Source organism: Mixophyes fleayi, chromosome 10, assembly GCF_038048845.1.
Source record: "Mixophyes fleayi isolate aMixFle1 chromosome 10, aMixFle1.hap1, whole genome shotgun sequence".
In the NCBI taxonomy this organism is placed as follows: Eukaryota; Metazoa; Chordata; class Amphibia; order Anura; family Limnodynastidae; genus Mixophyes; species Mixophyes fleayi.
The window spans coordinates 45,616,459-45,643,472 of record NC_134411.1 but is presented as its reverse complement, the minus strand read 5'-3'; the positions used below and the strand labels follow the sequence as shown (position 1 = coordinate 45,643,472).

Sequence of the window (27,014 nt, the reverse complement as noted above, 5' to 3'; positions counted from 1 at the left end):
GCGGATGCGGCCCACCCCACTTCCACAGACCTCGGCCTCGATTAGCCCCATGATTTAGTTCGTATACCACCAATTCCCGACTAACCTAACCTACACAATCTGCTACAGAGCCCAAGACACAGTCCAGCATTCTAATTGGCTCTATAGGTACATTGCGAAACCACGCCCCTTTATTTCATTGATTAAAATATTCTTTACGAGACTACTGATTGGTTGGTGCCAATAACTAATGTGTGGGTTGGAGATTGTGAGTGAATAGCGCTGTAACCCGGATGTGGCTTCACTACAGCCGTCTGGGACAGCAGCAGGTGAGGGAAGATCTTTGGAAACGATCAAAGTCAATCTCCTGTCTTCCAGTTTACGGCGTTTTATACTTTTTTTCCCCCGTTTTTGTGAGCTCGCATAATACTGGAGAGTCTCACATCATTAGTGAATCTATCAGTTCAATGTAAAGAGACAAGGCAGTTAAAATTGTGTATTATTTGCAATATTCTTTGAATGAGACAGGTGTGTTATCTATTTTATATGGATGCAGTTTTCTTATAGATGACTGTTTTTTACTGTTTTATTCTAGTAATGTCCTAATACAGAGCTACTCTAGCTTTATCACTTACTTGGTGATACTATTTTCTTTGCTTTTTTCTAACCTGGACTCTGAGCATTATTGCAATAAATATCTTTACTAAGGGCCTATTTAATAATCTAATGAGTTTTGTCCTGTTAATTATTGCACCAATGACAGATGACATTTTGGCTCCATTTTTAAAAAAATCATCCTACGATAGCGCATCTAATAAGAGGCTGTTCCAGTTATGTCTTTCCTTACCTTTAAACAGTGGTAGGCTTTCTCTCCCTTCTTGTTGATAGTAACCACTGTAAGCAATGTAGCAGGGCCCTCTTCCCTCTTGTTTCTCTACCTCTTCTTCTGGTCCTACTTCACTATGCAAGCTATGTTTGAAGTCCTGGTAGTATTTGTTTAATGTTCAGTACTTTCTTTACCCTGTATGGTCTTTGGGGCACATTTATCAATATTAACATAAAGTGAAAAATAGTTTTCAAACCTTATCGCAATGATAAGGATTGAACTATTTCTCACATTTATGTACAACCCTGCACAAAAACAGCAGTTCCGAAAAACTGCTGTTTCTGTGATAAAAAAAATCATACTTGACCGCCTCTTCAGAACGCGATGTCCCTGGATCACCTCCTCGTCCTCTTCAGTCGTCTTCTTTCAGCAATTGCGCATGTGCAGTTCGAAGAACTGCACATGCGCACAAACATCTCGCTCGATCTCTGCAACTATAGTTGCAGAGAGCGAGCGGTGAGTGACAGGGAGGGATCACATGATCCCTCCACACATGCGCTGTCCAGCTTCGGAGCAGAGCTGACAGCACTGAGTTTTCTTATTTATGATAATGTACGCCAGCTTCGGAACTTGTTAAATTGCAAGAGGGAGCAGTCACCATACTATTGAATGGTGACTGCTCCCCAAAACGAAGCAGAATGCAAAGCAGCAGATATCCACAATATCTGCTGCGATGCACCTTTAATAAATATGCGGGGGACACATCGGGGCATGGATTCTACGTTAAGTGCACCATCACAATTTGTTAAATATGCCCCTTTGTCTCTGTACGGCGCTGTGGACATTTTGTGGCACCCTATAAATAAAGGCTAATAATTCAGTATGTGTTCATGTTCCACCAGCATGGAACAGACCGTTGGATGATTTCTCCCACTGGTGTTGTTTATACAGTGGGGTGGTAGAAGTGTTGCAAGTGAAGAAATGTCTTTGTAGAGACTGAAGTTATCCAAGTGTTTAAACATGGAATTGTTATTGAAACCATTATAATTGAGTACTGTAAAGCACATTGCATTATAGACTGGTAATTCGGGCTGATAAAGAGTTTGAAAATGCTTGCGCTGGGCTGGTCACTGACTTGTAGCCAGAAATTATTTTATCCTGGTGCAATTTTTGTGCACACCCAAACGAACATTGGGTTTCTACTCCAACAGGTTTGACTTTAATTTTATTACACAACATAATATTTAACATGCAGTTCATTGCAGGAAATATTAGTGCACATATTTTGCTAGTTAATTGTTAGCTTTGCATTATAACGTGTTATATTACTGTTGCTGAGGTGTTTAAAGGATAACTCCACCCTCAGCTAAAAAATAGTAAATATTTGTATTAACTGTCTGCACACTATGCTCATTCCCTGGGTCCCTGCTTGTTCTACCTATCTCACACCACACCCCACTCTCCTTTTCTCTTGACCTGTTTGGCTACACACCGGAAGGTGTTTCGTCAATGAGTAGAGGCATCAATGCTTGCTCTGCTTGTTTCAAAGAGGCTGAGCTGGAAGAGAAGAGTAGAGTGCAGAGTGGACATTTTAGACCTATTGGTGAGCCTAGCGGCTCTGGTGAGAGGAGTGTGGAAGGTAAGTATGCGTTATGTTTAAATTTCTCATTAAGCTTCACCTAAAATGAAAATATTTCATTTGAATTAACTTGGGGATCAGTTTACCCAGTTTTATTTGCTCTTACAGCTTGACATCCACACGTATATTGGCAGCAATATTTGGATATTGGTATGATATTGCATCTTGTGAGGCCCTAAAACAGGTCCAATGCCCAATAATAATCCAATAGATATCATGGCATGTTGGTAAATGTAGTTGCACAAATGTAGTCTGAAGATGACAACCATTGACCTGTGTCCTCACTAGATTGTTTGGTCTTTGTATCAAGTTGCCACGTCTCACCCATTTTAGGCATCTACATGTGTGGCCCATGTATGGTCAGCATAAGCCCTTGTATAGAAATATTAAGTTATTTTGTTGGTAACTTCCAGTTTCCTTAGTTTGCCATCTCCTGATATTGAACTGCTACAGCATTCAAAAAAGTGAGAAATGTATCAGTCTGACTGGTGTGAACAACAGAGCTGATAACTGAGATTTAGGATATGGCTGTATCTGTTAAGAAGGTATGCAAACCTTAAATAGCACAATGGACAATATTGTTAAACAAAATTTAGTGAGGAAACACAATGTTTTGAAGAAAATGTTCTAAGCACTAAAAGTTAGGCATCAACCGACCATTAATAACAGTTCAACAGTTACTGTTGTCATACTTGTCTGAGATAAAGAATAGTCAGATCATGGAGGTAACAAGTGGCCTATATGATCTATCTGGTGTTTATTAAAACTGCAGTGAGTAAAGGTATGGCCAGGGTGCACCTGTCATGACTGCATAATGTTTTGACAAAATTAATTAAGTTTAAATTCCAAGATTGAATATAGAAAAATATGGCAGGCTGGTGGCTGTATACATCTGATCTACAGTATGGCAGGTAATGGCGTGGCGAAAGTGCACTCCTGATCAACGACAGGCCAAGAGTTCCTTGAAGGAACAGAAGTTGATCAGTTCAATCCCTGGTGCTCTGATCGCCAGCACTCTGTGTGGGGAATTTAATCCAACCCCACCCACCCAATGGTCATGATGACCATACTATGGAGTTTCATTTGCTGGGTGACGGATCAGTGTAATGTTTGAATCTCCTCTTCCACTAATACAATTAGATCCACTGTAACCTGTAACTGGTCAACAGCTCACATCTAAGTTGCTATTAGATCTAAGTATCCTTGGATCTAATAGTGTTGTTATGCTGGGGTGATCCATCTGACTATTCCTGCACTAAATGGTATCTTCAAAAAATACAAAGTGGAAAAATGTTTCTGAAGTTTTAACAATAAATAATGAGGCAAATGTTAAAAACTATGATGAACAATAAAAATGTCACTTTCCCAGCATAATTAGGCCATGCAGTGTATCACAGATATTTATTTATTTATTTATTTATTTTTATTTTATTTTTTTTTGCAAAATGCATAAAAAGAATGAAGGTTGCCTCATCTCTTCCCCAAAACCTTCTCCAAATTATGACGGCCCTCAACATTTGTCTTTCTAATCCCGACCACACACTTTTGTCAAAGCTCAAAATTTGTGCACACTGGTACAATATACACATAAGCACCAGCAGAGGGAAAACCATTCACTAAGATATGTACGTGTCAAACTTTCCATAAAGCACAGAATGCTGCCTATATTTGGGCATACAACTTCACTAAATATATAGGTAACTATTTGGGCTGTGCTTATTACATGCAAGTAATCATGTGAAAATCTAATAATCCTTCCAATGTGCAACCAAAAGAAAGCCCTATCTGTCGTCTTAAATTAAGTTTTGGGTTTTTTTTGTTTTGTTTTTTGATTTGACCTAGTTGGACTAAGAAATAAAAAGCAAAAAAAACTATTACCATCTGAAACAGCACATCACTAACTAAGCTTGAAAGATTTGTCTGGTTATAAAGGGATGAAGACTCGAGTCTTGAATGGGTTAAACACTAGTTGATTTGCCATAAGACAGGCAGTCATTTACAGATGGGGGAAAAAGATACATTGTGCAAAATCTGTGTGTGTTTGTTTTCTTTTGTACCCCCCCCCCCCCCCCCATATTTTAGCAGCATGTATTACATGTAACATAGTACTGCAACAACTTTTATGGCCCTACTGAAAGGGTGTTCAATATGGAAGGGCATTTTTACCTATCTTAATTAAATTCTGATTAGCTCACAAATTTCTCCATACATAATTGTGACTGTTTTTGGTAGTTCATTTATATAAAAATTATTATTATTATCCTTTATTTGTTAGGCGCCACAGGAGTTCCGCAGCGCCGTACAATGCACAAACAGTAGACAGTACAGGGTATTACATTACTGAACAGTAAACAAAAAATACTGACACTTCAGGAGCTCCAAGCAGGCTAATGCGGTAGAGATGGAGCAGAAGAGCTGGTAAGGACACAAGAGGGAGGAGGGCCCTGCTCAATGAGCTTACATCCTAAGGGAGGGTGAACAAAACACAAGTACAGAGGAAGTGAGTTGGCGTATAAAGGAGGGGAGGCGGGGTTAGGTGGAAGGTGGGTAGGCCTTGAGGAACAGGTGGGTTTTTAGTGCCCGTTTGAAGGAGCTAAGAGTGGGAGAGAGACGGATGGAGCGAGGCAGGTCATTCCAGTGAAGGGGGGCAGCGCGGGAGAAGTCTTGGATTCTGGAGTGGGAAGAGGTAATCAGAGTGGAGGAGAGGTGACGGTCATTGGCCGAGCGCAGAGAGCGGGCAGGAGTGTGAATGGAGAGGTCATTGTTGATATAGGGGGCAGTGGACTGGGAGAGCGCCTCCTATGACTGCATCCTGGGTTTACATGCCACTTTTTAAATAATGACAGTCTCTTCCTTCTCTCAGGACTAGCACAATGGCCACCCAGTCGCAGTACAGCCTCCCTAATGATCTACCTGTGGCTCTGCTTGATTGTGAGGAGGCTTTCTCACTTCTGTCGGTAGAGGAGAAGCTTTACACCCATTTTCTGTCTCGGGCATCATTTTACGGTGGTTTGATTGTCCTATTCCAGACCTCGCCTGAATCTCCAGCCATATACATTCTGCTGAACAGGCTTTTCAGGGCTCAGGGGCCTTCGGTACTGCATGAAGTCGCTCTGCTGCAGAAAATAACGGAGGATGAGTACCAGGTATAATATATGTATTATCTTTTGTCTTAATGATGTTAGCCCTTTGTAATAATTATTATTGGGCTTTCACTAGAAGAAAATAACGAAAAGATTTTGAAATGCACCAAATTGTATCAACTTTGTTAGTAATTATGAAATTGTCCTGAAACAACAAGTGACTATAATTGTTTATGCACCTAGTATTAAGGTTCCAGTGCTTATTTAGTATTGCACCAAACTGACATCTTTAAAGAGACTACTAAATCCTAAAAGTTTCTTCTATATATAAGGGATACTGATAACCTTGATTAAAAACATAGGTCACCATCTATGATAGAAATTAATTTATTTAATCTCCTCTGAGCTGCTCACAGCACATTTACAGCAAGGTAGAGCATTCCTATCTTTAACACAAAATAAATGAACACTGACTACCTGCTACCCTTTTTTTTGGGTAGGTATTTTTTTTTCCAGTGTTTTTGGAAGGTTTTAGCGTTCTAGTTATTAGATAGTGTTTAGAATCTAGTTGTATAGCTATTTAGTTGTTACAGTATCTGTTTATAGCACCATAGGTTTTCTAGTGTGGTTTGGTTTGTCCTTGGCTATATATATGCCATATAACTGTATTGCATAGTGCCCTTGAGCAGGTATATGAAATGCTTTGTCTGCCTGATGATTACAGCAGTATAGATGGTTTAGATTTAGAGTTTAAGCCAGTATAGGATAGTGACCCATTAGCCACCTCTGACTTTGCATTTGGTAAATTATTACACAATACCACAGTCACTTCATAAACTCATTGCTGCAAGGACGGATGATAATTAACACGGCAAAAGTATGAATAATAGTATGAAATAGGCCTCTTAGACTATGAAGAACCTCAAGCAGAGAGGGCAAGTAGTGGAGTGTAGAACAGGGTGGTAGTGACATCTGTACATTGCTCTGTGCTAGCAGTAATTTGCATGGATGAGAGCTGCAGAGTGCGAGCACTAGCGATTGGGTGCAGGAAGGGCAGTTACAGAGTATGAGGGTACAGTAAGTAAGCAGCCCACAGTAGTATAAACCTGGGTACACGCTGATGCAATTATTCTGCAGATCACTCAATAAACGACCATTTGGTCAGATATTGGAAGTGTGTATTGATATTGCAGATATTGCGCTCCCACAGTCATGTTTTATCATTGCAAAAACATCCTATCATTTGATTTGGTGTTATAAACCTCCTAAAAATCACGATCAATGATGGAACAATATCGAGCAAGTGTGAAAGTGTGTATAGATGAACTTGTTTTCACTTTTTTTTTTTTTCTTAAAAAATGAAAAGCCTGTTTATTAATTTGATGCCAAACAAAAGTCCCATGTGTCCCCAAAAACAATATAACATTCAGTATACGAACAAATAAAGGACCACCTGTCTATCAAACTGTCACATTGTGTAGAAATTGGGTGGTAAACTTGCCTGTTATGATGCAGTAAAAATTGTATTTACATTTTCTATGTATATCTGTGTGCAACCTATTGTTTAGGGCGATTTTTCAGTAAAATGAAATTTGATGGCATTGCTGACTGTCTGCTGTGTATAGAGGGGAAAAAAAATGTAACTTGCAATCATTATTATTGTTTATAAGCAATACAATATTCCACTTTACAGAGAATATGAAACTTTACAAATATATTTGTACATTATTTTAGTAGTAGTTTATATAAGTCACTGTATTTTAGGTTGAAGTGGTCCTTGAAACATCATTATAGCTTTTATACAAAGTCGTTCAGTTATAACAGATATTTTATTGCTCATCTAGAGAAATGACCCCTGTACGCTTTGTAAAGAAGGTAACCAGATCTCTCAAAAGAGAATGTAGACTCATAAGATGATATCTTCAAAGGGACTTTATTTCTAATACTATATAAATAGTTGAAGAAAAGACATTTAAGTTTCTCAGATACCCTCCTCATGCAATGTTTTAGGGATTTAACCATAAGTTATTTTTTGGTTTTCATAATACATCCCATATTTCCTTCACCATTCTCCCCCTTAACTCCACAGGCTCTCTTGGTTTACACGGCTGGATTCTTCGCCAACATGGGGAACTATAAATCTTTTGGGGATACTAAATTTGTCCCTAATATTCCAAAGGTAAGTTCCTTGTATGTGATACCTGAGACTTTTTCTATTTTGTTTTATTTTATTTTGAGTTTCCAATGAATGTTACCTATAATTGGAGCATCTCTGTGCAGGAGAAATTGGAGACGTTAATACGTGCAAGTGAAGCTTTTGCTAAGGACCCAGAGGGAATTGAGTCACTATGGAAAACTGTTGAGGACCGCATGTATTCACTGGAACCACGAGAAAGGCAGCTAGGACTAGGTGATCATGTAAGTACCAAGAAAGGTCACAAGAATATGTTGTTGTAATTTTTTCTTGGCAGATCCAAGTCCTTTTAAAGAGTGCAGAATAACCATTTCCTCTTTCTGAACTTTTGTAGAAAAGTTAATATAAGTTGAGATAAACTTCTAAATAGATGTTTCCCAAATGATCTAGTAAGATATTTTATAGCAGCTGTAAACCAGGTGTGATATCTGCCTCAGAACTAGTGATTGAAGCTTATGGTTTAGTACAGGCCTGTCTAACCTGCAGCCCTCCAGGTGTTGTGAAACTACAAGTCCCATCATGCCCTTCCAGCCATCAACTGGTTGTCTACTGGCAAAGCATGCTGGGGCTTGTAGTTTCACAACACCTGGAGGGCCGCAGGTTGGACAGGCCTGGTTTAGTATGTCAACAGCAAAGTACATTACATTATTATTGGTACTTTGACTCGCAGTAATGATGGTCACAAAGTCATTTAAATGTACATTTGACAAATCGTGAAGGGGTGGATCTGTATCTGCCACCACTGAGATCTGATGTCACCATTCAGATATATTGGCCACTTCTTTCAACACCAAACTCCAATCTCAGAAACCACGGGAGAAACGGAGAAAACCGAGTGTGCTCTACTAGTGCTTGGAAAGGGCATGTCCTGGTCTGCATCTGTTTGCAATTGCGCGAACACGCTCTTGCTGTACTCCTGCTTCTTCAGGTGCAAGCAGGCTTAAGTGTCAGAATTACGCAAGTCTGCAAATGCATGCAGCCACTTTGCTGGGCATGGACAGAGCAATTTCACACAAGTTATATTGCGCTGGTGTGGTACTCATTCTGCATCAGCCCAGTAGTGTGAATCCTTCTGTTCAGCAATGAACTGGTATGGAATAATTATTTTATACTGCCAAGACCGATGGTTAGAGTGAACATATACAAAAATGCTGCTTGAAAACCATTCTCCCAAGATGAGGTAAGCGATATTCTCCACAATCTTTGTATAATAGTAGGTCTAAAGAAAAGAGGCAGGCAAACTGGGAATTTCCTTAGTGAATAAAGAAAAATAGATTTCTCTTTCTTTCGGTCTGGGGGACACTGCTTACCATGGGTTGTAGAGGGGAGCTTGGGAGTTGGCATCTAACTAGTTAAACTTTAGTACTGCTGACAGACCCCTCCCCTCTACAATCCCCCTGCCTCTTCCTGTTCAGTTTTTTTTAGGTGCCCTGGAGTTGGGCAGTGTTTTTTAGTACTAGTGTAAATTTAAGAAATTTTCTTTTTTTCTTTTATTGTTTCTATTTTTTTTCACAGGTGGCAGTGCTGGAGTGTGTTCTACTATAGAGAACACACTCACAGCAGGGCAGCGCAGGCATTCCCCTGTCAGCTGAGAGCCAGCGGCTCTCACTGACAGGGACTGGAGGAAAAGGAGATGGGTGCCTGATTGAGGAGTGACAAGCGGTCCAAGGGACCGCTGCACTCCTCTAGCCTCCCCGTTAACCGGCGCTGCCATTACAGGCATAAAGCGCCGGTTATCGGATAGTGAAGACGCCGGCGGCCATCTTGGTTTTCGTCAGGCAGCGCTGAACGGAGGGAGGGGGCCATACCAAGATTCCCCCCTCATACATAGGGGGGGGGGCGTCGGATATCTTCCGCTGCGGAGACCTCTGTCCTAGAGGTCTCCACTACTCTGCCACGCTTAAAGCAAGGTTTTTATTTGCAACCTTTTTTGACAAGAATATCGCCAAAATGGAAGGGGGGGGGCTAAAACATAGAGTTCCCCCCTCCTTGCTGAGAGAGAGATGGTCTTTCCCAAGGTTCTGGCGCCAGCAGAAGCCCGGGAAGAGGAACAGAGCTGAGGGAGAAAGCACAGGACTGCTGTTGGACTTCTCCCCTTTGTGGCCCTTGGGCTAAGTATCAGCTTTAATTAAACACATTTCTGATGTTATAATACTGGGCTAGCAGGTTTACATTATAGTCTCCTAATAGCCTAAATATTTTATGGTGTTTAAATTTACAAGTACAACTTTTAAAAAATATATCAGTTGATTACTTGTTATTCACTCTGTTCCTTCCATACTTTATTCTCGCTCTCTCTCTTCTCTCTATCTGTTTATTCAGCTAGATTGATAATTTTGTCTGTGTGTTTGGTGTGCCTTCCTTTATAAAAAATGACAGATAAGGGAAAGGGCCCTATAGCAAAATATTTCACATGTTCCAAATGTCATGTAAAATTACCTTGTGGCCAAAAGGACCCTCTGGCGCTCTGCACTGCATGCGAAGCAGGGGTTCCCACTGCGCAAACCCAGTAGGTTACAGCCCCACCGACGGAGGAACCGGCCTGGGTGGCCTCCCTGACACAGTCGGTTACCTCTTTAGCTCAGATGGTGTTTCAATCAAATCAGTTGCTATCTACTGTGGCAACTTCGGTGGCTAGTAATGCTAATACGCAGTTAGACCTCCCGGCTTCCTCAGGCTCTAGCAGTTCGAGTTTGCCGGGACCTTCATCATTACAGACTGACCCAGCCCCTGTTGCTACAGATCCGGCATGGTCTACAGCCTTTCTAAAGGGTTTGAACAAGCTTAACCAGTTGCTTGATTCCTCTCATATTCCGCCTGCTAAAAGAAAGAGGCCTAGATCGGTTAATCCCCTTATGGTCCTTTCAGACTCTGAGGAAGAGTCTGAAGAAGAGGGAGAAATTTATTCGGATCCTGACCAGGGTAATCCCTTGGAACAGGGAGAGTATCCTAAAAGCCAATTTATTAATGATTTGGTTTTAGCGGTAAGACAGGCGCTGGATCTCCCAGAGCCGGAGGATATTACTCCCAGAGACAGAAGTCTCTTTAAAAAGGCCAAAAGAAAGGCCAGCCGTTTTCCCCCTTCCGCTGAACTTAAAGATATTGCGGAAGGGGCATGGAAACAACCTGAGAAAAGGTTCTCTATCCCCAAAAGGTTCTCTTCCCTGTATCCCTTACAGGAGGAAGAATTGGTTCGCTGGGAGAGTATTCCCAAGGTAGACATCCCTATTGCTCGCTTGGCAAAACATACTTTACTTCCAGCTCCTGGTTCAGCGTCCCTTCCGGACGCCAATGACCGCAAGGTTGAATCCCAGCTCAAATCCATATTTACGGCTGCGGGTTCTGCCTTCAGACCTACGTTTGCCTCAGCCTGGGTGGCTAGAGCCATGGAGGCATGGGCAGACCAGCTGGCAGAGGCCTTACAGGACTCCGAACTTCTTCCCCTAGCCCTGCATTTGAAGAAAGCTTCGGGGTACCTTTATGAGGCAGCCCAGAACTCAGCGGCGATTTCCTCTTCCATTCAGGCGGCCTCTATTTCAGCAAGAAAGACGCTATGGCTAAAATCCTGGGAAGGTGATGCAGAATCAAAAAGGTCTGTTGAAACTATTCCTTTTTCTGCAGCAGGTTTGTTTGGCCCGGAATTAGATACCCTTATTTCCCAGGCAACGGGGGGCAAAAGCACTTCCTTGCCAGTATATTCTTACAGGAGCCGCAACCCTCGGGGCAGCTCTTTCCGTCAGCCCTTTCGGGGGACCTCCTCTCATAGGGGACAGTCCTTTAGAGCCAGACAATCTAATTCTCGAGGCTCCTCTACTAGGGGGAGATCCTCGTTTGCTTCTAAGCGCCAGGCCCCCAAGACCCAGGAGAAGCCTGCGTCCTGACGACCACCCTGTACCACAGGGGGCGCCAGTGGGGGGACGTCTGTCTCTGTTTTGGGAACAGTTGGCAGCGTCTTCCCAAGACCCTTGGATCCGGGGAATTATTTCAGAAGGGTACAGGATAGACCTGCTGGGCCCGGCTCCACACCGTTACTTCCAGACCCCGCTACCCCGGCATCCATTAAGAAGACAGGCTATACAAGATTGTGTCGCCTCTCTTCTGCTTCAGAAGGTCATCTGCAGAGTTCCAGATTGCCAGAAAGGTCAGGGTTTCTATTCCAATCTGTTTCTAGTCAAGAAGGCGGACGGCTCTTTTCGTCCCATCCTAAACTTAAAGGGCCTCAATGTTCACTTAAAAGTGGACAGATTTCGGATGGAATCTCTGAGGTCAGTGATAAACGGCCTAGAGAAGGATCAGTATATGGCGTCCATAGATATAAAGGACGCATACCTCCACATTCCCATTTGGATCCACCATCAGTCCCTTCTCAGATTTTCGGTGGGACCATTCCACTACCAGTTTCGGGCCCTCCCCTTCGGCCTCTCAACAGCGCCAAGGGTCTTCACGAAGATTATGTCAATAATGGCAGCATGTCTTCACCTGCAGGGAGTTCAGGTCGTTCCTTATTTGGACGACCTGCTCATCAAGGCTTCCTCAGAGAATTGCCTACTTCATCACTTATCCCTCACCCAGGCGGTCCTCGAGGGCCACGGTTGGTTGATAAATTTAAAGAAATCCCAGATGGTTCCGTGTCAGCGCATGGTTTTCCTGGGACTCATTATGGATACCAGCAAACAAAGAGTGTTTCTCCCAGTAGAGAAGATCAGCTCTATTCAGACTGTCTCAGGTTTTGTCTTCCCACAGCCCCTCAATGCATTTATGCATGAGGCTACTCGGAAAGATGGTGGCCTCCTTCGAGACCATTCCCTTCGGTCGAGCCCATTCTCGATGTTTCCAGTGGGATCTATTGTCGAAGTGGTCGGGATCACACCTACATCTGGAACTTCAGAAGATATCTCTATCTCCGAGAGCGAGAGAATCTCTTCAGTGGTGGCTGTTTCAGGATCACCTACAAGTGGGCAGATCCTTCGCTCCATGGTCATGGATCATAGCCACGACGGATGCCAGCCTGAAAGGTTGGGGTGCGGTAATCCTGCACCTCCGGCTCCAAGGACGTTGGTCGGTTCAGGAATCAGCCCTATCAATAAATGTATTAGAATTGAAGGCCATTCTCTTGGCCCTCAGGGGAGCACAGTCCCTTCTTCTGGGCCTCCCGGTCAGAATTCAGTCCGACAATGTCACATCCGTGGCATATGTCAACAGGCAAGGAGGAACCAGGAGTGCAGTTGCCATGGATATCGCAGCTCAGGTATTTGTTTGGGCAGAGCAATATGTTCCGGCAATATCAGCAGTCTTCATTCCAGGAATAGAGAACTGGGAGGCGGACTATCTAAGTCGAGTCCAGATGACGCCGGGGGAGTGATCACTCCACCCGGAAGTCTTCCAGTCCCTGGTTCAGAAGTGGGGTCTTCCAGACATAGATCTCATGGCCTCCAGGCACAACAGGAAAGTTCCAAGGTTTTGCGCAAGGGCAAGAGATCCCCTAGCGGTAGCAGTGGATGTCATGACTGTCATGGGAGTTCAGGATGGGATACCTGTTTCCTCCAATTCCCATGCTTCCTCGCGTCCTCAAACGAGTAAGGCAGGGCGGTCTGCCAGTAATACTAGTAGCTCCCTCTTGGCCGCGCAGAGTGTGGTACGCAGACATATTGTCCATGGCGGAAGGACCAGGGGTCCACTTTCCGCATCGAGACGACCTTCTTCTGCAGGGTCCATTCCAGCACCAGAGTTTTCCTCAGCTCAGTTTAACGGCATGGCTGTTGAAGCCAGCCTCTGGAGGTCTAGAGGTTTTTCTTCCAGTGTAGTTAACACTATGATGTTAGTTAGGAAACCTGTTACATCTCGCATCTATCACAGGATTTGGAAGGCCTACATTAGGTGGTGCGAAAACAGGACATGCAATTCGTCCGCTTTTCGTATTCCTCGCTTGTTAGCTTTTCTTCAGGAGGGCCTGGAAGCAGGTCTCAGATTAGGTTCCCTAAAGGTACAGGTTTCGGCACTTTCAGTATTTTTTCAAATGAAATTAGCTGATTTGCCAGATATTAGAACTTTTTTCCAGGGAGTCTTACACATACAGCCTTCTTATGTACCTCCTACAGCTCCATGGGATCTCAACATGGTACTGGATATGCTCAAGGGGCCTCCATTTGAGCCTTTGAGCCAGGTAGATTTAAAGTGGTTGAGCTGGAAGGTCCTCTTTCTTTTGGCTATCGCATCAGCTCGTAGGGTTTCTGAATTAGGAGCCTTGTCCTGTCGAGAACCTTATTTGGTTTTCCACGAGGACAGAGCGGTGTTAAGGACCCTTCCTTCTTTTGTCCCTAAAGTAGTGTCAGCTTTCCATCTTAACCAGGAAATTGTAGTTCCGGTTTCTCATTTTCTTCTCATTCAGATAAACAATCTATGGATAAGTTAGATGTTGTTAGGGCTCTCCGCATATATGTCAAAAGAACTTCCCAAATTAGACGTACTGACTCTCTGTTTGTCCTTTATGACGCTAATAAGAGAGGCTGGCCAGCCTCAAAACAATCCATCGCAAGATGGATTACGTTCACCATCAGACAAGCATATATAAAGGCTAACTGTCCTGTGCCGGAGAGACTTACAGCCCATTCCACCAGATCGGTAGGGGCTTCATGGGCAGCAAGGAATGGAGCTTCTGCAGACCAGCTTTGTAGGGCAGCCACCTGGTCCTCTGTCCACACCTTTACAAAATGTTATCAGTTTAATGTTTTTGCATCAGCTGATGCAGATTTCGCTCGTAGTGCTTTACAAGCAGGATTTTCAGAGTAGTCCACCCTTAGGGGGCTGCTTTAGAACGTCCCCATGGTAAGCAGTGTCCCCCAGACCGAATGAAAGAGAAAAGAGGATTTATGTACTTACGTTAAATCCGTTTCTCTGATTCCTTCTGGGGAACACTGCGATCCCTCACTTCTGTTTTTCTTCTTCTGTGTGCTCTTGTTTGACTGCCCTTTTTTATCCTTGGGCTTTTTAAAAACTAACTGAACAGGAAGAGGCAGGGGGATTGTAGAGGGGAGGGGTCTGTCAGCAGTACTAAAGTTTAACTAGTTAGGTGCCAACTCCCAAGCTCCCCTCCACAACCCATGGTAAGCAGAGTCCCCCAGACGGAATCAGAGAAACGGATTTAACGTAAGTACATAAATCCTCTTTTTGTAAATGCCCAGAGAAATTAAATTAGACATTTTTACTAAAAACTGGTACTGCTGGTTTCTTTTATTTACTAAAGAAATTAAGCTTTACCTCCTATTCTCCTTTGAACCAACAGATGTAGTAGAAAGTTTTATTTGCCCTATTCAGGAGGTCTGGTTTTCTGGTAACGGTTATGGCAGATATAGCATAGGTTCTCTCTGACCGTTGGTCTTGTTATCTATAAAATGTGCTATTTTTGCTGAATACAATGATTTTCGCTATGAGAGCACCTTCACTGCACAAATTGTTGGATGTCTTTAGTAGTAGGTGGAGCCCTACACGGACTGTAATTCTGGGACACTTCTTGGCTTCAGACGTTTATATTGACTGAGAAAAAATTCCCTTGTTGTCAGCTTGCAGAATCTTGCATGCTTGTCAGATTGACATAATAATGGACAGCTCCATTTTAGTGGTGCTGATGTTAATTAAATTTGCCCACCATAAACAGCAACCCGTTACACCCAGCCCAGAGCTCTCTCAAGCCGTATCTGTTAAGGCTGGAGGACTGAACTCTTTCCTTAGCTTTATGGTAACTGTTCCATAAAGCTTTATTGAGAGACTCCATTCCAGGTTGTTGACAGCATATTTATTGACAACTCTAATAAAGTGGGAGCTCTCCATTAATCCTCTAAGATGTGTTTCACCATTACAAATCATGCAGGAGATTAGTCTGGGCTTTGGTGCTTTGGATAATTAGCTGTATTGCACACTATAACGACAAGTTGTTGCCATCAGTACAAAATACTTGCGGATTGACAAAAGATATTGTGCTGGGCATTTGAAATTCTGCATGGAAAGACCACAGGCCTGAAAAGCAAATATAATAGGCAATTGTTTAAGATTGTTATTAAACTTTTTTTTTTTGTTAAAATCAAAAGTTAAACATTATAATTGGACTAGTATATTTAATATGAAATTGCATTATTAATGTCAAATATGCATAATTTTGCTCCAGAAAATGAGACTTTTCTCAATGTTCTATTTTTTTTTTTCTTAGGGAATTAGCACTTATTTCTCTGCAAATTGCACTATGGAAGATGCAGAATTGATTCAGAGGTTCCTGGACTCAAAGGTATACAAATAATAAACCCCTTGTTCCTATCCTGCTGAGCCTTTCAGAGTAAGTACTGCCACATCTTTCACACTTACAGAGCATTATTCTATTGCCTTTCCCCACAGAATCTTAGTGCCTACAACACTCGACTGTTTAAAACTCAGGAAGGAGGTGGCAGGGCCAAGTATGAGGTTCGGCTGGCTTCTGTCAACAAAGAAGGTGAAGTATCAGAAGCTGAAAGCTCTGAATGTATTTTGTCATTGATCCATCCTGTGTTGTCCTTCTTAAAAAAAGATCCTACGTCTCTCTAACCAGGGAATGTTGCTGATTCATCTGATCTGTCAGACTCCTTTGGACAATTTGAGTTTGAAGACCATGAGATCCACATCACAAGGGGAGATTACTCTCCTTTACTTCTTCGAGTGAGGGAAAACCTGGAGAAGGCAAAGGTGATTGTAGCATACACAGTTTATAAATGGACAAAACCCACTGCTCTTTTCTTACACTAACACAAATGATTGTGAAAGAAATGAGATGAGAACATTTAACTTGTCATCTCAGGCAGCAGGATACTAGAGCCAACTTCTGCTTTCAGGTTAGTTTTAGTAGCCCTTTAATAATTACCCAGGATGTCGCATAGTTTCAGTTCCCTATCAAACTAGACTCTAAAGCCATATCCTACATCTGTATGATTTTAGGCGTAGGCTTTTTTTTTTTCTTTCGTAAAGAACTGAAAACAGCAGTCATTGGAATTCTTGATCCCAAGGCCAACACAACATCTTTGTTCACATGTTAATGCATATTAAAGCACAAGAAGCATTTGGTGCCTAGCTCTGTAGTGCATGTTACACGGTTGCAGTGCTGTGCATGCAAGCAGCAGTGTTAAAACGTGCCACATACTCACCTCATGTTTTTATTTTACTAGATACACACAAATATGCAGTGTTAAGGATATGCTCCGACATCTATCTTTTTTTTTTTTTTTTCTCTGCGCAAGAGGTCAGGGGAATGAGACTGCACTGCACACACAGCTTACTGAACTGTTGATATTTGAACAAACCTGTTGGCACGGACTCATTGATGTACATGTATTGTGTGTTACTGTTTAAAGCCAACCTCTTGCGTTTCCTTAACCTCTCTAGGCTTATGCTTCCAATGAAAACCAGAGAAGAATGCTGGAGGAATATGGGAGGAGCTTTCAGGAAGGATCCGTCCAAGCTCATAAGGAGGGGTCCAAGCACTGGGTCCAAGACAAAGGACCAATAGTCGAGAGGTAGGAAATGGGTCGGGAGAGAGGTTGGAATGAATGAAATAAAGAACCGTGGTCAAGAGTGTCTCATAGTAAAGATGGGTTATACCAGCATTTTTTGTTGATATGAAGGTTTAACAGCAGAATATACATTGTAAATGTGATATTAGTTTGGAAATCAGCTGGGAAAATGTAGAATTTCAGAGCATGTTTTGACAGTATACCTTTCCTTCCAGTTACATTGGATTTATCGAGAGCTATAGAGACCCATTTGGTTCCCGTGGGGAATTTGAAGGTGAGAGAGGCATAATTGTAAAAGGGCTGTGCGTTAAAGGCCATTATATATTACGTTGAGTGCCGACCCCTGTATTCTGCAGGTGTCGGAATAAAACTAGGGTATGCCCATGCTTTATTTAAAAGTTCTTGCTTGGTAGTTGTACTAATCTTTCATCATAATCTGCCCCCCTGGATGCTTTGTTCCATTGGAATTTGTTTATCGGCCAAGCAAGCAGCATGGTAGGTCCTTGCTGGGAGAGGAAAAATGTGTCTATGAAGAGTATGTGTCTGACATAAGGAAGTGCATACTATGATCTCCTGGAAAATGTCAACCTGCCAGGAGTGGGGGCTGCCACGGTTACAATTCTATTATTAAAGAACCACCCAATCGCACCAGGATAATCCTTAATACTCCAGATGGAGGAATATAATATATTAAATAAATATCCTGCTTCATATAGTATCAAACACCTGGAGGTAGGTGCTACCACACAAAATACAAAATCTGAGAGAGAACCTGAAAAACACCTTATGTGTCATGGGGCACTCATAGGATAATGGAATTTATATTAAAACATATCAAAATTTTATTAATTTCAATTAAAAATTATATCCCTTAATAGAAAATTAGAAGTAGTGAAATATTAAAAACGAGTATATGACAAAATGAACCAGAAATGAGTAACTGATAAAACCGATAGATAAACTATCGGAACGCGCTGTTTCTCCACAAGATAATTTATATAGTTCATATACTGGATGCTAAATGAGATAGAGAGCTGTCATAGGCTCTCTACCTAGATGCACACACTGGATACTAAATGAAATAAAGGTAGTCTACCCAAGTGTACCAGAAGTGAAATTGGACTAAAGATGTAATAATAGCTACATATAAAGGGGCATATCACTCCCAAGTCCGACTGTATCCGTAGATTAAATATATGCAGAGAGGAGAGAAACCCTTAGCAAAAATTGCTGTTATATTATGTAGTTAAATCTAGTGTCCCTGCTGTATAGATCCATTTCATTCCACAATATTCACATATAAGATGGATACATGACTTATTAGATCCTCAAAACATTCTCATATAGGATGAATATATGATTTATTAAGTCCTCAGAATATGGTCTAATGAGAATGCAAAGCTGCTGATCTTTCAGGAGGAGACCATAATGAGCTCCATATAGCGGCAGCTATTATGTTGGTATAGTATGCTAGAGGAATCTACTTCTGTGTAGATAGCCAATATAGGAGACAACTAGTATTAGATATTATGAATCCCTAGAGCATCCAAAAATCATAAGAATATATAGGATAGTATAAGCAGAGGAGAAACAGCGCGTGTAACGCCGACGTGCGTTTCACTCTGCTAAGCTTTATCAAGGCAACCCAACCCGGGTTGATATGTTTTAATATAATTCCATTATACTATGAGTGCCCCATGACACATAAGGTGTTTTTCAGGTTCTCTCTCGCAGTTACAATTCTGTCTGGCCCTAAGCTTGTCTGATTGTAACCACAGCTCTCGTTAACATCAAGAAATAATATGGGAGGGGAATTGATGAAAAGAAAATTTGGGAAGAGGCCTGATGGGGTCAGGGAGATTCTGTTCATACAAAAAAATGCAACTTTTGGAAAACTAAAGCATTTAAATCATATACCGCGGTATTGTGTGGGATCTTGTTATGACTCTTTCTTGACTTACTCCTTTTGTAACAAGTTTCTATCTCTCGGTTTCATCAGGCTTTGTGGCAGTGGTCAACAAATTAGTGAGTGCTCGCTTTACTCAGCTAGTCTCTGCAGCAGAGAATCTTGTGGCATCACTCCCGTGGCCATCCTCCTTTGAAAAGGATGCTTTCCTCCGACCAGACTTCACTTCCTTAGATGTTGTAACATTCAGCGGAAGTGGCATCCCAGCTGGAATCAACATACCAAACTGTGAGACTGCTAAACTTTCAATATTTTGTTTACATAACAACATATCTGTTCCTGTGTATACCGCTTACCAGCATATTTTGATTTATAGACAGAAAAGCTTAGTGTTTATCTAATAGATGATATGCTTTGCCCCTGGGCATTGGGTAACATACTTTGCATGGGATACGGTTGTATTCTTAGAGCAGTTCTATGTTATATCAAAGGACAATGTGTAACAACTACCTGGATCATAATGGTCATGATAATAAAATAAAAAAAAAACAATAATAAAAGTTAGTTAGATGCGGACAGGTACAAACTAGGGATGTGCACCGGCGACTTTTGAGGTCTCGTGTTTTGTGTTTTGGATCCGGATTTTCGTTATTTTTGAGGTTCGGATTTGTCTCGCAAAACACTTGACGAAAGGTCTCGGTTCGGATTTAAGGTATTGGATTCGGATTTTTTTTGAAAAAAACATAAAAAGTTTAAAAATCAAGTTTTTGGGCTTATTTTCACTCCTAGGCTATTATTAACCTCAATAACATTCAATAACAAGCATTTCCACTAATTTACAGTGTATTCTGAACACCTCACAATATAGTTATTAGTCCAAAACGTTGCAACAAGGTATCTTTCTGGACTGCGTAGAGGAGTGGGTCACCACAATATATATTAAAAACCCTGAACTTTTATGATTCGCACCAATAATTGTACCTGGACTGCGTAGAGGAGTGGGTCACCACAATATCTTAAAAACCCTGAACTTTTATGAATCACACCAATAAATGTACCTGGACTGCGTAGAGGAGTGGGTCACCACAATATATTAAAAACCCTGAACTTTTATGAATCGCACCAATAAATGTACCTGGACTGCGTAGAGGAGTGGGTCACCACAATATATTAAAAACCCTGAACTTTTATGAATCGCACCAATAAATGTACCTGGACTGCGTAGAGGAGTGGGTCACCACAATATATTAAAAACCCTGAACTTTTATGAATCGCACCAATAAATGTACCTGGACTGCGTAGAGGAGTGGGTCACCACAATATCTTAAAAACCCTGAACTTTTATGAATCACACCAATAAATGTACCTGGACTGCGTAGAGGAGTGGGTCACCACAATATATTAAAAACCCTGAACTTTTATGAATCGCACCAATAAATGTACCTGGACTGCGTAGAGGAGTGGGTCACCACAATATATTAAAAACCCTGAACTTTTATGAATCGCACCAATAAATGTACCTGGACTGCGTAGAGGAGTGGGTCACCACAATATATTAAAAACCCTGAACTTTTATGAATCGCACCAATAAATGTACCTGGACTGCGTAGAGGAGTGGGTCACCACAATATCTTAAAAACCCTGAACTTTTATGAATCGCACCAATAAATGTACCTGGACTGCGTAGAGGAGTGGGTCACCACAATATATATAATAAGAAAACCATCAACTTGTTTGATTCGCACCAATAAATGTACCTGGACTGCGTAGAGGAGTGGGTCACCACAATATATTAAAAACCCTGAACTTTTATGAATCGCACCAATAAATGTACCTGTACTGCGTAGAGGAGTGGGCACTGGGCACCACAATAAAATATATAAAAAACCTTCAACAGGTCTGCATTACACTACACATACGGCTGCTCCTCCATCCTCTCCATCATATACATGTTGGAGTTTTAGCGTGTGACAACCTCTTGTTTTTGATAATGTCAGTGCATTTTGAATATTTTTCAATTTGCCCCACACCACTGAATGTACTTTATCTATGATACGCATCTATCTATCTTGACTGCGTAGTGTGGTGGCCCCGGTACACAATTTGGTACCGAGGCCACAATATAATTAAAAAACCCTCCACGTGTCAGAATTCCACCAAACAAGTATCTGGACTGCGTAGTGGGGTGGCCCCGGTACCCAACTTGATACCGGGGCCACAATAAAATAAATACACCCTCCACGTGTCAGAATTCCACCAAACAAGTATCTGGACTGCGTAGTGGGGTGGCCCCGGTACCCAACTTGATACCGGGGCCACAATAAAATAAATACACCCTCCACGTGTCAGAATTCCACCAAACAAGTATCTGGACTGCGTAGTGGGGTGGCCCCGGTACCCAACTTGATACCGGGGCCACAATAAAATAAATACACCCTCCACGTGTCAGAATTCCACCAAACAAGTATCTGGACTGCGTAGTGGGGTGGCCCCGGTACCCAACTTGATACCGGGGCCACAATAAAATAAATACACCCTCCACGTGTCAGAATTCCACCAAACAAGTATCTGGACTGCGTAGTGGGGTGGCCCCGGTACCCAACTTGATACCGGGGCCACAATACCTCCTCCAAACATGCTACAGACAATTCGTCATTGAGATCCCATTAAGTATGTTAAAGACAGACAGGGTCCAAGTGTTATTAGTTGACTTTGTAAAGAAAAAAACTGTCCCTGTTGCACATAGTCGTGCAATGAAGACTTACTTTTTCATTTAAAGGCACGATCTTTCAAGTGTAGTGTTTGTAAGTCTAAGTCATATTATACTTTTGGTAAAATTGGTTTTTTTTGTTCCTCTTTATGTTAATTAATTAGTAATAGAATTAAAGTAGGAAATAGAATTAAATAGAATTAAAGTAGGAAATAGAGTGGTATAGAGTTGTAGTGTGGTATAGATAGAGTGGTCCACACAATATAATAATAAAACCCTCAACTGGTCTGAATTCCACCAAACAAGTATCTTGACTGCGTAGTGTGGTGGCCCCGGTACACAATTTGGTACCGAGGCCACAATATAATTAAAAAAACCCTCCACGTGTCGGAATTCCACCAAACAAGTATCTGGACTGCATAGTGGGGTGGCCCCGGTACCCAATTTGATACCGGGGCCACATTACCTCCTCCAATTTCCAAGTGTAGTGTTTATAACATCTTAACACTACACTAATTCTAGCACGTCAAAACCTCTTGTTTTAAATAATGACAGGGCATTTAACTTTTGATTAAATTTATTGAATTTGTTGGCATTTTCTTTTACTTTTTGAACATGGCAAACGACTGTTGAATGGTCACATAATGCCAAAAAAAAAGGTGCAAGATGGAATTGTCCTTGGGCCCTCCCACCCACCCTTATGTTGTTGAAATAGGACATGCACACTTTAACAAACCAATCATTTCAGCGACAGGGCCTACCAAACAACTGTGGCTGAAATGATTGGTTTGTTTGGGCCCCCACACCAATAAAACAATTCATCTCTCCCTGTACAAACTAAACAGGCTCTACTGAGGAAAGATGTCGTCCTTATCCTCAACCTCTGATTCCTCTCCCCCTACAGTGTGTACTTCCTCCTCCTCACACATTATCAATTCGTCCCCGCTGGACTCCACAACCACAGTCCCTCTGTACTGTCTGGAGGGCAGTGCTGTACTTCATTGAGGAATTGATTATTCATTTTTATAAACATCATTTTTTCAACGTTGTGAGGAAGCAACCTCCTTCGCCGCTCACTGACCAGGTTCCCCGCTGCACTAAAAACTCTTTCCGAGTACACACTGGAGGGGGGACAACTCAGTTAAAAAATAGAGCCAGTTTGTACAGGGGCTTCCAAACTGCCTTTTGGAGTTCTACCACGTCACTACCTCTAGTTAATTTAGATTGCAAGGCTTGTAAATATTAATACTTTGAAGATAAAAAAAAGCAGGCTGCACAGACTGTGGAGCTAGAAAGTGAAATTAAATGGACCACGTTACTTTGGTGGCTATCTATGCCCCCCCCCCCCCCCGCCCTACACTTGTAGTTGAATATAAATAAAGCAGCCTGCATAGACTGTAGAACTAGCAATTCAAATATACAAAGAAATGGACAAAGGCAGTTTGGTATCTGTCTGCATCAGATCCCCTCTCCACTAGGAGTAAAACAGAAAACTTTTCAGCCGTTATATAATCTAGAATATAAATAGAAATTGAGAAATGCAATTTGGTATCTGTCTGCATCATAATCATCAACATCCTCCTCAGCGCCAGCTACATCAATATCCTCCTCCCAGTGCACAACATTCACACCTTCATTAGCCAAATCTGTAACTGGACTGTGGGTGATCCTTCCAGCATATGCAGAGGGCGTGCTGCAAATGCTGGATGGAGTCACCTCTTCCCGTACAGTGATGGGAAGGTCAGGGTTCACAACCAACAACACCCTTGGACTCGCCTTGGGGATTTGTGATGTCATCTGTTTAGAAGGCAGAGTTCTTTGCTGTTTTGTTGTTGTTGCTGACAGCATAACTCTCTTAAATTTTTTGTAGGGGGGGGGAGGAGGGCTTTGATCCTTGGGTGAAGTTGGACCACTAGTCATGAACACGGGACAGGGCCTAAGCCGTTCCTTGCCACTACTTGTCGTAATTGGCATATTGCCAACTTTACGTTTCTCCTCAGATGATTTTAAGTTTCTTTTTTTGCTGTTTTTTGAGAACTTGGGCTTTTTGGATTTTACATGCCCTGTACTAGGAGATTGGGCATCGTGCTTGCCAGACGACGTTGATGGCATTTCATCGTCTATGTCATGACTAGTGGCAGCAGCTTCAGCATTAGGAGGAAGTGGGTCTTGATCTTTCCCTACTTTATCCTCCAAATTTTTGCTCTCCATTATATGTAGCACAAGATACTGCAGAATGTGTGAACTTGGTAATATTGCAGTACCAATGGACTTATAATGCTGGATTGGTTTTGCAAATTTGGTTATAATTATTATATAATTTTTTTTTTTTTAAATTTTTTATTTTTTTTTACTTTTTTTTTATTTTTTACAAACTTGGGAATAATGGGGAAATAACTATGCCCTTAGAAGCACAGAGCACAGGACACAGCACCACTGGACTGAACAGGACACGGCACAGGACCCAGCAGCACTACGGAACTCAGCAGGACAGAGCACAGGACACAGCACCACTGGACTGATACTGCAGAATGTGTAAACTTTGTAATATTGCAGTACCACTGGACTTTTACTGCTGAATGTGTGAACTTGGTAATATTGCAGTACCAATGGACTTATAATGCTGGATTGGTTTTGCAAATTTGGTTATAATTATTATATATTTTTTTTTTTTTTTAAATTTTTTATTTTTTTTTACTTTTTTTTTATTTTTTACAAACTTGGGAATAATGGGGAAATAACTATGCCCTTAGAAGCACAGAGCACAGGACACAGCACCACTGGACTGAACAGGACACGGCACAGGACCCAGCAGCACTACGGAACTCAGCAGGACAGAGCACAGGACACAGCACCACTGGACTGATACTGCAGAATGTGTAAACTTTGTAATATTGCAGTACCACTGGACTTTTACTGCTGAATGTGTGAACTTGGTAATATTGCAGTACCAATGGGCTTATACTGCAGGATTGGTTGTGAAAATTTTGTGGTAATTAAAAAATATTAAAGTAGTTTTTGGTATTTTATAAAAAAAACTTTTTTTTATTTTTTTAAACACAGGGGAATATTGGGGAAATAACTATGCCCTTAGAAGCACAGGACACAGCACCACTGGACTGAACAGGACACAGCACAGGACCCAGCAGCACCACTGACCTCAGAAGGACAGAGCACAGCACACAGCACCACTGGACTGATACTGCAGAACACAGCACAGCACAGCACAGCACAGCACAGCACAGCACTAAACAGCACAGCACTAAACAGCACAGCACTAAACAGCACAGAACTAAACAGCACAGAACTAAACAGCACAGAACTAAACAGCACAGAGGACCACCTAACACACCCTCCCTCTACCCTGATCAATGCCCGAGTGAAGATGGCGGCGACTAGCGGGGAATTTATAGGATCCGAGTATCGCGAGATCCGACAACGGGATTATGAGTCAGAGCCTCAGTTTCACTTTTGAATTTGGCGCCAATACCCGGATCTGTCTCGGATCCGACTCGGATCCGCAACGTTCGGGTGGGCTCGGATTTCAGAAATCCGAGCGCGCTCATCCCTAGTACAAACCAATAAAAAATTTCACTTTGTACCTTCAAACACAACCTTTTGTCCTAAAACAAATACAGAATATTTGTTTAACAATGGTGGGTGTATTTAAATGGGCCAGCCTGCACATTTCAAGGTGCATGCTTGCTCTCCGTTCTAGACCGGCTAGGTAGCAGGGAGGAAGAAAACTTTGAAGAGGTGTACTATGCTAAGTGTAAATGTCACATCAGAATCTATTCTCGTACCACTTTAGAATTATCCCCTTCATTAAATTAAAAGTTTATTTTTCTAGCTTAAATAAATCACTAGTGTGTCACCACTGTGCTATCAAACTGTGATGGTTGTTTATACGACATAACTAGTTATTGATTTGTTTAATTTCACTGTATCTACATTCTATTTACAGCCTAAAATATTACTATGTGATACAAATGTAATTTATAGTATTCTCTCTAAAGAATAGTTTCAGTCAAAATATGACTAATATGTCTAAATATGACTAATAAGTCCTTTTGAGCTAGTAAGTGAAATGTGTAATTTGCAGATCATAAGTGAGGTGCCAAATGTATAGAGGGAGGGCTGCCCTTGTTTTTAGTAATTACAATAGCATACAGGAAGATGGTGTGTAAATAACCCAGTCTCTGAAGGACTGTATCTGTTGGCAATAAGACCCATCCTTAGTGAGCCTAATTCCACAAATCAATATGTTTGGCAGTTCGGTTCTTACAAGGAACCATGCTGAGTAATCGTCCTAGTGTCCGCACAGACGAGGCTGTTGGCTGATGGGATTTGTCAGCATGTCCCACTTAGCCACACACGTGCAGATTGCTTACTTCTGACAATCATTTTTTAAGTGAAACAGATGTCCTGTAACAAGAGTTGCCCATCATCCTCATCATCGCCATTTATTTATATAGCGCCACTAATTCCGCAGAGCTGTACAGAGAACTCGCTCACATCAGTCCCTGCCCCATTGGAGCTTACAGTCTAAATCAAATATTGGCTTTTAGACTAATGGAAACAAATGTCTGATTGGCTGTGGGAAGCTAAAACATACTGTTCATCTATCACTTTTTCTTTTTGCAACCCAGATGATGAAATCCGGCAAAGTGTTGGATTTAAAAATGTCTCCTTGGGGAATGTTTTATCAGTTGGATCAGCCACTGAGCGTGAGAAGTTGACCTTTTTATCTGAGGAAGATAAGGTAAAGTATACCTTTAGCTATGAGAATGGGGAGGGACCACTATTTTGTTTGTTGTTCAGTTTGCACCCTGTCAATAAATCTTACATCATTTTGCAGTTTTTAAAGGATTGAGTTTTTTTGCTTCTTCCTTTGTACAAAATAGGAGACAGGAAGCTTCGTTAAAAAAAAGTTTGCAACAATGGTTACTTGATAATTGAATAGTATCCCACTTGGACATTGCTACCTACTTTGTGTATGTGTGTGTGTATATGGATAAATAGTTGGCTATTCGTGTATCTTGCTCAGATATGATGGTCTAGGATAGTCAGAAAATATGCCATGGGAATAAATGGGGACCATCAGGAATCCTTAACAAAGTGCCTGCTTTCAAAGTACCAAACTTTTA

The 27,014-nt window shown here is 41.7% G+C and overlaps 1 protein-coding gene across 3 annotated transcripts in view; it reads left to right on the top strand.

Moving 5' to 3' along the window:
* The first annotated feature begins 224 nt into the window (after positions 1–224).
* DPP3 (dipeptidyl peptidase 3) overlaps positions 225–27,014 on the top strand; it is a 54,161-nt gene continuing 27,371 nt past the window's right edge. Inside the window, exons 1-11 of one of the 3 annotated variants that reach the window (XM_075188659.1) lie at positions 225–308; positions 5,308–5,590; positions 7,617–7,706; positions 7,808–7,945; positions 15,925–15,999; positions 16,107–16,200; positions 16,297–16,430; positions 17,124–17,254; positions 17,467–17,525; positions 19,251–19,445; positions 26,517–26,629. In XM_075188659.1, the coding sequence (XP_075044760.1) occupies positions 5,318–5,590; positions 7,617–7,706; positions 7,808–7,945; positions 15,925–15,999; positions 16,107–16,200; positions 16,297–16,430; positions 17,124–17,254; positions 17,467–17,525; positions 19,251–19,445; positions 26,517–26,629 (1,302 nt within the window). In that variant the 5' untranslated portion in view covers positions 225–308; positions 5,308–5,317. Of the gene's footprint in view, positions 309–2,372; positions 2,445–4,738; positions 4,863–5,307; positions 5,591–7,616; positions 7,707–7,807; positions 7,946–15,924; positions 16,000–16,106; positions 16,201–16,296; positions 16,431–17,123; positions 17,255–17,466; positions 17,526–19,250; positions 19,446–26,516; positions 26,630–27,014 lie in introns of those variants that run through there. The other 2 variants (XM_075188660.1, XM_075188658.1) reach the window with 2 other exon arrangements.